At 46.3% G+C, this 12,179-nt stretch overlaps 1 protein-coding gene across 1 annotated transcript in view; it reads right to left on the reverse strand.

Moving 5' to 3' along the window:
* LOC135388255 (uncharacterized) overlaps nucleotides 1-12,179 on the reverse strand; it is a 50,810-nt gene that overhangs the window by 7,494 nt on the left and 31,137 nt on the right. The window contains exon 9 of the mRNA XM_064617681.1: nucleotides 11,460-11,594. Coding sequence (XP_064473751.1) covers nucleotides 11,460-11,594 — 135 coding nt within the window. The remainder of the gene's footprint in view (nucleotides 1-11,459; nucleotides 11,595-12,179) is intronic.

Raw genomic sequence — 12,179 nt, forward strand, 5'->3', positions numbered from 1 at the left:
CCCTCTTTATAATTCACTGGCTTGCACTGTGGCATTGAGGAGTGCTCGGTCACCCTCCCAGGTGTATATCGCTCGCTGAGTGACCCCTGGTTTGCCAGTCCCGAACGATGCGCAGCTACCCAGGGCCGACGAGCCGCAAACACGGCGAAACACGTGTCCTCTGGTGCTGTCGCATCGTTCAATAAGTATCTGTTTCTCTACGTGCAGCCATAGAAGCCATCTAAACTGTAAGTTTGAATTTCAAACACGTCTAGCATCATTTACCTATTTTTTAATGGCTTTTCCCCCCTCTTTATATATATATATATATATAATTATATATATATATATATATACAGGGTGTCCACGCTAAGTGTGAACAGATTTTTAAAAAATATATCAATGGCTTTTTCCAGAGATGAAATCAATTGCAATAGAGCATATGCTGAAGGGCACTCCCTAGGGGACTCCTAAGGCAATGCCTTAATTAACTTTCAATAATTAACTTTTTAATTATAAAAGCTACGAAGTTGCTCCAATGAGAACATATCTCTTCGGTCACCAGATACGAAAGCCGTTTTCAGAACAAAAATCCGTTCGATAGATCGTCCGCAAAAAATTCGTGAACGAACGCCATTTTTTTCCTTTATTTTATTCATTGCGCATCTCTAGAGACGCGTCTTTGCTTCGCCCCCAATACGAGAGGATGAAAGAGCACACTATCGCCTCTTGCGTCCTGGAAAAAGATTAAAAGAAAACAGAAAATGCAGCCCAAGATAAGGGCAGTCGCGATAGAGTAACCCAATAGATTTGTGTTTTTGTTCGTTTCCGCAAGTTAAAGCTAATCTTCGACGCATGAGGCGGCACTGTCCTTCCGGCAAATCCGGCAAATCCTTCGAGTTGCCACATGACTGGAATGAAAAAATAGCTATAAATAACAATGTATTTAAATGACTTCTTGAAATATTTATTCTAATCAGATATGTTTTTGCGCCTAGTATGGTGCGCGAATGCACATAAGCACAACATTTGCAGATGTTCGCCGTAAGCAATTCAAGGAGATCAATTCAAGTACGCCGACTTGTGCTTTTATTTTAGAACAAATATGACGACAAATTTTAACAAATGAAATATAGCTCACAATGATAAATGCTGCTGTACGGTGATGCACTATCCGTATCCGTAGTCTTAACTTCGAATAAATTTGTTGTTCCTAAACGCGCAACGAACTACAAACGGCGCAAATCTACTAACACAAACCGAGCCACACCTATTACAGGTACTTCGGCTATTTTGATTCAGTCAAATTACTTGTATGAGAATGCAACTATGTGTGGATAGCACACTGCTAAGCCAGACAGTCTACGAAAGCATAACTCACCAGAATGCTTGGTTGACTTGGCCTTGGTGAACACTGCGCGATATACGTTGGGACTGTGACGATTCATTCAACTAAATTTCCGCCGGAACAACAGGCGCTGCTCGAACGACAAAGACCGCACGCAACTGCTCGCTCGCGCAAGAAACGAGTTACCACCACTCAACGTTGCCAGACACCATTTGAAGTGAGAGTAATCAAACAACAAGATATCAAAACACGAAATGAAGCGTATTGATCCCCTCTCCTTCTATAGCATGCAAAACGTGATTAGCGCTGAGATGAACATGTATGTCTATGACGAGTGTGATTTTCACTGATCAAAAGGAAGTCACGTGGGATTGCATGGCGCTTGCGAAATGTGAATGGCGAAACGCAACTGGTGTGTTGCACTCCATGGCAGCTACCAGAAAACCGAAGTAAACTAATGAGACACTGGATTACAGGTATGTTGGCATCTGTTTTCATTCCTACACATAATTTCACATTATACTCTATATGGATACATATGGGTATGTTGTCTGGCGATGCTGATGTATGTGCATGGGGAAGTGTGCATGGTTCTAGACTTCTCTTTACCGCGTAATCGGGATATCGGCACCTCTCGCATTGTGGCTTACATGTGACCAACCAAGTGCTGTGCCCCTACTAGCGCTTCCTACAAACGACAAAACCAAAGATGTGGGAACGTATAGCGGTCTGTTTTTGATTACTCATATGTAACGAGAAAATGTATCGTTTTCAGGTTGCTGCCACTGCTCCACGTTCCATGTGCCCGTAATTGTCTTGCGTGTATGATTAAACCAACGACGACGCCCACCACAGCGGAAGTGTTTTGCGCACACACGTTTCAGCATGAAACCTGCACGTAACTTCTGAATACTGATTCTGAATTTACATAATTTAGATGAGTAATTCCGAATTCTGAGTCCAGGATGACACATGCTTATGTGACATCAGTGCAGCGGCATAACCACTAATGTAGTGGCCCAAAAAAATGAACGAGTGGGACTCCTCCACCTCATGTAAGGGCCTCATAAAACACCTCCTGAAATGTTTTTTTCTGGCTATGCAACTGCATCATTATGACGTAATTGTCATTGTTGTCCATAATTTATTGAATATGAAAGATGGAGGTCACTGAAAAGGTTGGCCAGCTTTGAGGCTTTGTATGTATTTGTCCTTTCTATGTTGTTCCAGCCTCAGAACATCAGTTCTCTCATGTTCTTGAACGTGTCTTGAATATATGAAAAAAAAAAAGAAGTCTGGTTGACAACATATGACTTATAGGCATCATCAAACAAGAGCATATGTTGTTTTGTATGCACCTTATGTACTTTTTTTTTTAATTTCAGGTGGACGTAAATTGTAGAAGGCAGCTAGTAGGGGATAAGATCTTGGTCATAGGTCATGTGGCTCCTGGTACATGCCCCTGTGGAGTAACCTTTTCAGAACACACACATACAGTTTGCTCACAGAACCAATGAGTAGGATGTTGCTCGAATACCGAGAGAAAATGGCATAACAGATACAAATATCGTATGACACAGGGTATCATCTCATATGGCCCGAGTGTGCATGAGGCTCAAGTGATCAGAACTCCCAAATGTTCATAAGACCCGAAACAAATTTTGGGCTTTTTGAACATTCGGGTCAAATGAGCAGGGCAAAGTAAGGTGTCCAGAAGGCCGAAATGCCCAGAAGGCCAAAATAGTCATATGGCCCGAAAACCAGGAGGGAAGATTAGGAGTGTCCTAGATATTTTCTTTGCTCCTATGCACAATATTAAATGAATGCGACAGAGGAGAAAAAGGTAACTGAACTAAAAATAATACGTAATCAATGTGCTGAAATGAGGAAACAATCTTTCAAGCAAATAAGATATAGATGTGGCAAAAACTAAATACAAATAAATATGAATCCTTACAGCGTTCAATATTTCGTTCAGTACATTTGGTAGGCTCTGTGCCTAATATTTTTATTGAATAACTTACCCGTTTGCCACATTAAAAGCTTTTCAACCTTCTCTGGAATACTGCTATGACGCACAATGAGTACCGCTTTTTCAGCGAAGGTAACCAAGCCGGGCACGGCAGTAGCGTAGCAAGAAAAAATATTTCTGGAGGGGTTCAGGAGGAAATTTGCATAGGAGAGGAGGGTTTACTCCTCGTTTCCCTATCCCAAACGAGCTACCGAATGTACGATTTCGGGAGGGGTTTGAACGTAGCAAGCCACGCCTACGCATGGGACCGTTTTTTCCGCTCTAACCCCTCGGGAACCATTTTTTCCGAGATCGTTTGTTCCGTCACCAAATTTTCCGGGGCCATTTTTTCGGGGCCGTTCGACCAAATTGGTTCCATCAAATGGGCGAACACCTTGGAATTGATTCTGTAACTGAACCCTTTGGAGACTATACATTTCACACGGCGGAAGAAGCGCATTGTTTGTGTTCACGTCAGATGCGCGCTGCAGAAGGAGCATATTCCGAGGATTCACCGAGTGCAATTGTCCAAAATGGGCGCAACTTGATTAACATAATAAATCTCAGCCCCGAGCAAAATACCAAGCCGTACTCTGTTAAAACAGAACTTCACCACAAAGCACGCTCCTAGCCAGCCATCATTCCGAATGATATCATTCTGTGCATTGATTTGTTGAAAATGATTATGACAGATTATCTTGTCTCAGATGGGCGCCTCCCCCCTGTTTTGAACAAATCATGACACAGAATGATACCATTCGGAATGATGGTTGGCTAGGAGCGTGCTTTGTGGTGAAGTTCTGTTTTAACAGTGTAGGGCTTCTCGGAAAAGTGTGGAATTCCTGCGCTGTCACACCTGAAAGGCGATTTTACAGAAGAATATTTGTTGCATATAACTCGCACTGATAAAAGTACCGTACTTTTCTGTGTATAAGCGCCGTTTTATATAAAAAAAAGTTATCTGAAGAAGTCCTGCGCAGGATGATGACGCGCAGGACTTCTTCAGAGAATTTTTTTAAAATGTATAACGGCGCTTATACACAGAAAAATACGGTACTTTTATCAGTGAAAGTTTTGGGACCCTGAGGCAACAGAAGCCTTTCTTTCAGGTGAGGGAAGGTTGGGGCTGGCCTATAGTTGAATGGGGAAATACGCTTCTGTTGTTTGCGGTTCCATGACCTCACAGGTCAATCTGATGCCTTCCTGGTTTTCGGGCCATATGACCATTTGGGCCTTCTGGGCATTAGGGCCTTCTGGACACCTTATCCTGCCCTGCTGATTTGACCCAAATGCTCAAAAGACCAAATTTCTTTTCGACATTTGGGCGTTCTGGTCACTTGGGCCTTATGCACACTCGGGCCATATGAGATTTAACCATGACACAGTATGGGAATAAAAACATTTTTCACGAGGGATGCATGAAACACTGTCGCAGTATTGTGTGCATGAACCATTGTGCGTGACACAAGCCGTGAGGGCACACCCGCCTCGGAGACACTTTGGGAAGCATACAACACAGCGATTGCTAATATGGTGCACGCTTCTTTTTTCTTTTTGGCCGTGATGAAACATCTTCGGCCGCAATGAGACTACCTTCGGCCGTATTGAGACTTCGGCCGTAATGAGACACTTAGGGATTAAAGGATTTTCGGCCGTAATGAGACTTTCGGCCGTAATGAGATGTTACCCCTACATCAACATAGCGCCTGATAAATGGAGTAAAAGGGTGGTAAACATATATCCAAATTGCTACGAAAAGGCGTACGTCCCCCTCGCTCACCGAATCAGAGGTGGTAACCCTATCATTCGTGGCAGAGAGTGAGGTAGCAGGTAAAACTTTGCAACCTTTTAGGCACAACATATGCGACAAATATTACCCCGTAAAAGGTATAACTGCTCCACCCTTTCTTCTGAGAGTACAGTTACATGACGGCCATGTTAGGCTGGTGAAAAGAGTGGAAAGGAGGGTGAGAAGGAGCGTAAAGCGGAACTTGGGCCCGTGTACCGGTGCACGCCGCGGATATCCTGACGTACACAGCTGCAGCGCTCGCGACTGTTCATTGGACGCGTGCAGCAGATTAGCTTTTTACAATGTTAGTCCCTTACGCAGGTTACGTACGCTGGTGACATGTACTATGTGTAGCTTTCTCGAGGGACGAGCTAGCTCAGTTAAAGGTACTGCGAAGCAGCCGGCATACAATTTTATGCTGCTTGCTCACTTGACAGCCTGGGTGCTCAGTAATTTCGTTCAAATTCACCTAGTAGTTTTTAAAAAATTCAGATGTAATATTACGGGCAACGCTGTATCTAAGACATCGGCGTTCCCGACATGTAGGGCGGCGAACATAAACATGCCAATAACAATGGAAGCGTACAGCGACATCTGTGGACCGCTACCATCACCACGTCGGTTCGCCGGACGCATGCATTTTCGTGAGGTGACCTCCCATGGTGATTCTGCCGACATTTCTGTTACCCATTTTCACCATGTACCAATGTTTGAACAAATTTTTCGAAGAAAGTTCAATAAACCAGCTACTTAGTCCATGTAACACCTTTGCTCGACGAATGGGCGATTGTTTCCCATAAGTAGTCGCCCAGTGTCTTTTCACCACAATTTCAGAAAAATATTTATAGTTTTCTGTCGGACATAAAATTTGCAGTGTGGGTTTCTTTCGGAATAAGCTTTCAAATGCGTCTGACAATACTAACAGATTGCCTGCTGCTTTACAGTACGTTTAGTGGTATTGAACGTGGCCTAAAATCCCACTTCAGTTATCAGGCACACTACTATTAATCATCATGCACATTTTTTTCTATTGAATTCGGTGGGGTCACCACGGAATGGAATTTGCAAAAGGTCCGTGAAAACGACACGAAAAGGCAGAGCCGTATATAGAGAGAGTTTGGCCATCTTTTGATCTTTTCCCGCTTCACGGGAGGAGCCTATTTTGACGTCAGAGTCGCCGTTGCACTGTACAAAATGTCTGAATCCATTCGAAATACGCTTATCAGCTAGCAGATAGGCGCCATTTTAATGCAGTACACCGGTTAGTCGACAGGTGCTTTTGTCGCGCTCAATGTAATCTACCACAATCGCCTGTGGTATGTGGGGCTTTATTACCGAACTGAAAGTATTCAAGGGCGAAGGGTTCTCGAAGGACGCGATACGCACGTGTTTTCCCCCTTGCATCGTTGACAGCGAATCATTGCAGCGGAACCTCCTCCAGGATAGAACGAAGGTACACGTAAAACGCTGTAGGCAGCCGTAGACGCTGTAATGTGAATCAGCCTTAAAGGGACAGTCGCATTCTCCGAGGTCAATTTCGAAACTAATGCGAATTCTAATTCCTTGCCGACCACTTAAGTGGACCCGAAAATACCATTTCGATCCGCGGCATACTTTTCGCGCAATCCGATGAAAAAGAAACCGGAATGCATGCGCCCTCGCTCTCTAAAAGTGGGAGCAAACGTCACCCGGATAAGGCCAATCAGCGTGCGCCCTGGGCAAATGCGAGCCGCGCGCCTGTTTGGCGATCGCGAAGCGAAGGGAGCAAACATGGATCGGAAGACGAGAGTGATGTTTCTCTGTCTGGGGGAGATTCTGACGAACATGTTAGCGGTAGCGGCGACGAGTTAATGCTGGATGATGACCCATACTCTACGGACCCAATGCCTCTGGAACCCGCCGACCACCCACGAGATGTGGCTGCGGCTAACCCGCGGGATGACATTTTTAGGTGACGTATCTCTTTGCATGGTTGCCGTCGGATGTGCGAAACAGTTTAGAATGTTAAAATCGGCAGGTGTCTGTGTGGAGTCTGCGACCCACAGGAGCCCGACGAGCGCCTGTGTTGCCATTCTGTTGCCAGGGTTGTAGAAATGTGCAACAGTGCCGCCGTGGAGTGCATAACAGGTGCAGTGCATTACTCAGGGACATCTGCCTCCGTAGAGAGCTTCTAGTGGTGTACGCGCCTCAATTCTGCCGCTATGATCAACATTTTAGGCGACTCAATCTCCAGGACCACAGGTAAGCCTGCTGCAGTGCTCTCCCGTTTGCTATTTGATTACGACCGTAATGAATTTCGGATCAATTTCCCATCAAGATTCGGAAGGGTAAACTCGGGTGCTAGTCGGGTGTTGTTGGTTATGCAAATTGTCGCACATAAAGTGTACAAGGGCTGTATACAAAAGGGCGACTATTCTCAGCAGCTTTTTGGCCTACACAAGTTTTCCCCCCATAAATCATAACCGTGGACGACAGCCGTGGAACGATCCAGAGAATCCTAGTCCAACAATTCCATTAGGAAAAGTGAAGCAACACAGCCGCCTCAGCTAGTCTCGACATGCTCTCAATTATGCCAGTTAGCCATGGCCTGATTGGCAACACAAAACAGCTGATTGATTGACAGATATCCAGTGGGAATTTTAAACTCCGAAAACAGAAGCATTTGAGGTGCCAATGAAGGGGGAAGCATGTTACTGAAGAATGTAAGAGTAACACATTTTGGGAGAAAATGGATTTTGCCGAAATTGGAGGGAAACTGGTTTGGGAGGGAGTTAGCAGTTGGAATCGGGCTCATCCTGAAAGGCAGACATTTTTCTGTTGTACTATGTTGCACACCTGCCAACCTTCCACATTCAAATTGCGGGAGACCCTGGAACTAAGGAAGGAATGCACAGGCGTTGAACTCCAAGGTTGGGATAGTGTCTGTTCTGGCCATTGTCTTCCCAAGACTGCGGGAGATTTGGCAGGTATGCAAATGCCCACAAGATATGATGCTAAACAAAAAGAAATGTCATGTGGAGTTGTCTTTTCCAGCTGCCTGAGGTTCACGGCATACTCGTCATTCACAAGATGGGTCTGGGGATACCTTGGTCCAAGGAACAGACGACAGGTTCCTGGATGCGTTGTCCGAGCAATCAGGAGGGAGTTCCCATCTACGTCTTATCAAGGCAAGGATGTTCAAGGCTGGGTGTCTTGACAAGAGAGACAAGCTGGTGCATACTGATGGCTGGAACTGGAGACTTGTAGTTGTCAAGACGAAAATTTTGAAAATCAAGAAAAAATTTACACTACGTGTAAATGAGCCCTTGGTCATCCCCCTTGCCTCCCATCAGAGGTTTTCGAGGATACTATAGGTGTGTGGTGTACGGATAAACCTATCCGTACACCACACACCACCTCCCAAGGGCTCATTTACACGTAGTGTGCCTATGTCGGCAAAATTTTCGTCTTTTCGTCATTGCAGTGTGGGGGATGTTTTGTCTTGTCACTCTGTATCTCCAGTTGCAGTCAACAGACTGTCCACCCGTCTGTACAGCAAAAACTACTACACGTGGCGGTATTAGCTCTGGCATCAAATCCAGACTGTACTGCACTAAGTTAGTGCCGAGGTGGGAATATTTTGAACTCTGCAGATTGTCAATGCGGTGTAGTGGCGGGAATAAAGAATGACCCTATAATTCTATCGATTTATTGTACAGTGGTGTATGACGGAGTGGGAATAACAAAATAGCTTAGGTTTATTTACCTCCCATTATGTATGGGAGGCAAATAAACCTAAGCTATTTTATTATGTTGTGCTGTGGTTCTAAATCAATGTGGTGTGAAGTCTGGGTGGTTACAGGTATGCTGCCACAGGAATGTTAAGAGGGTTTATGTTGTCAGATCCATATCTGGTGTACTAATATGCTATGCAAGTTGTTTTCCTCTTCCTGGAATCAGGGGATGACAACCCCCTTGTGAGATGCACCGTGAAGTGGGAAGTGGGTCCCCAGCACTTGCTTCAGCCATGACCTCCGCATCTGAAATATGGCCTTGAGTGTTAACACTCAAAAGAATACGTTGAGGGCCTAGCGGGTACAATAACAAACACAAAAATGACTACGCAAATAAATCTTCCCCTTTGCAGTCCCTGTTTCACTGGCACAGTTATTTGCCTGTCCACATTACGTTATAAACACTGGCAGCCGCATCACACAAGATTCCTTTCACAGAACTCGACAATTTTCAGGGCTCGTACATATCCATTATTTTGTGGGACGTGCAAAAAGAATTCCAATATTTTCGTGGCTTGACAAAACATACCAAATCCAGTTGATTCCGTCGACGTGCTTGCTGCAGCCTGAAATAGAGCCAGAAATTAGCAACAAGGCTGCAGTCGAATACTGATGCAACGTGAAGTTTGCGATGTTTTCACATCCCTGAATGCTGCCATCAGGCTTACACTATGAACTGCAGGAACATCCACTAGCTGCAATAACATTAGAATAACGCTGTCATGTGGGAGTGTTACGTTATTACTCCTGCATAATACAGGCGACCATTAGCACAGCAACAACACACCAATATTTTTTCTCGAGAGTACGCGTACTATTGCGTCAGGATGCTGCTGCAATCATTGTAATAATTTGTGTACCTAGCCGGTGTGACGTTACAATCGGCGGCGAGGCCAGGTGTTCGCGATGATGTTTACTGTGACAACTGATATTTTTCATCGCAGCGTAACTGTGACCACGCAGGATTGTCACTTACCTCCGTTACTGGTTCCTGCCCTTGTTCCTGATCTAATATGGTAGGCACGGCGTCAATCTTCAGCCGCTTCCGTTTCTGCCGTAGCCCGAGCCGAACTTGCAATACATCTTCATCAAAATAGGCGTCGTCGGCGAAATGACAGGAACCGACGCGTGAAACATTCAATCCTTGGGCCACACCACAGTAGTGGCTGGCGGTCGCTGCCTCCCACTTTCGTTTCGTCTCGCCATTGCGAGGTCGGTGAAATGTAAGCTCGGAATTCTCGTTGTAAGTCTTTGTGCACCCGGGCACGTAGCACCGATTTCCTGACTGTGACATCGCACGTCAACGGCGTGAAATCCTAGGGCACACGCTGTGGTTCAAAGTACATCAAAGCAAACGCGACAAGACAACAAGGAAAAGGGTCAGACGCACGCTCAGACACACCCAGAACTCCGGCGGAAAGGAGCGCCTCCTGATGGTTGGTTTATCCGGGTGACGTCATCCAGTGTCGGCGCCTTGCGGGGATTGCCGTGCGCGCCGGAAGCGCGAACATTTAAAAATCGTTTCTGAGTCAACCAAGTGGATTTGTGCGGAGAAAATTTGCCGGCGTACATTATGAACGACAGGGAACGTGATCATAACAGTTCCGGAACACGCTTCCGGATGCGACTATCCCTTTAACGCTTTGCATCAACATGGCGTCGGAGGCCTGTTGACGTCTGGACGACAATAGAGCGCATCGAGGGAGGTCGTTCAGCCCTGACATCGCATGACGCGGTTCAAGTTGAGCTCCTCCTAATGACCAAACTCTCTCCATAAATGGGTCTGCGAAAATGGAGCCGCCAGCGCCATCAGAAGGGCGCCACGCCCGCCGTCCGTGATGTCGTTAGTCTGCGGAGTCTGCGCTATGCGCCTGTGACATCCAGAAAAGTGACAATCAGAAAAATCGTCTGCCATGATCCATTCGCGTCGTCAGCCCTGCGATGTGGCAGCTCTCCCGTTGGCTCTCCTCTACCAGTCACCCGATCAGCGATCAGCGGTAAGTCGACATAGTTAGTAAGTCGGCATAACCTGAAGGTGATGTTGACAAAACCGAAATTCGAGCGCGCGCCTGGCACTCCATCTCTGAGATTTAGTCATAAGTATCTTGCAGAGAATCATATTTTTGGTGGCGCAACCTAAAACAGCGGAAAATTAAAAACTAATATTGGGGATCCGTTTATTGCTCATTTAATAGCCGACAACGACGCCGTGAGCCCACAACGGCTATGCACTGAACGAAACGAAGAAATACATGAAGAGACCCAGAAAACAAATTAATCGAGCAAGACCCTACTGAATCCTGTCCGAACATGTTATTAATTTTGGCGCCGGTTGCTGCATTGCGACGGGTGTGGCCATGCAAAGGATATCAGGTGTGACATGGGCGGGTGCCATGACGAATGAACGAAGCTAGATCATCAGAAGCTAGATTCGGTGGAGGAGGGAGACCCTTCCCAGCATTTCCTGCTCTACTGGCCAACCAGCTGCTAGTGAGTTCGATACGTACGTCCCCAGTCCTGCTGCCCGCTCTACGGCAGTACGAGACATCATGATCTCACCTTTGTCATTACTGTCTGGCGATTATCGAAGACATGCCATTCGAGCTTGTCTTTTCTCTTTTTCCACATCACCGATCGTCCTGCGTCGAGGAAATTTTCACCGAAATCGGCCGTGTAGCGGCCACCGGGGCAAACCTGCACAGAATTAGCTTCCGTTTAGAAGAGGAGTGCTAACTAATGACCCGGCTGCCTAGATGCACTAACTGAGATTCGCTTCGGAATAGCGACACTCAGTTCCACTGGCGAGCAGGAGAAGCGAGGACAGGCCATGTTGTTTCAGACATTCCTTGATCTATCCGCTGTGACCTTGGAGCCTTCATGGCGGCCGTACCATGCAAGCGTTTTCTGCGGCTGTTATTAAAGCTCCAAGGACGAGGCGGGAAAGGGAAAAATATGTCGCCATTTTCCTGTACCAGGGGCACTGGTTTTCGCACCACTCAGGGCTCAGGAGACACCAAGCGGCGCTCACGATGCCATCAAGTAGCTTACCGAGGCATAGAGCTCACCTTGACAGCCTAGAGCTCACGTATAACAATACATAGATAATGTCGCAGCACACATTCCCCTAACCCAACCAGCACGAGCTGGAGCACGGCCTCCAGCGGCCAACATTGTTATGGTAACTCTCTCTCTCTCTCTCATCAGCTGGGGATGGCGCTGGTACGCAGCGGGCTGGGTACGGAGCCGGCTCGGAGCGGGCGCATGGTACGGGCTTGTTCG

This window comes from Ornithodoros turicata, chromosome 3, assembly GCF_037126465.1.
Source record: "Ornithodoros turicata isolate Travis chromosome 3, ASM3712646v1, whole genome shotgun sequence".
NCBI lineage: Eukaryota > Metazoa > Arthropoda > Arachnida > Ixodida > Argasidae > Ornithodoros > Ornithodoros turicata.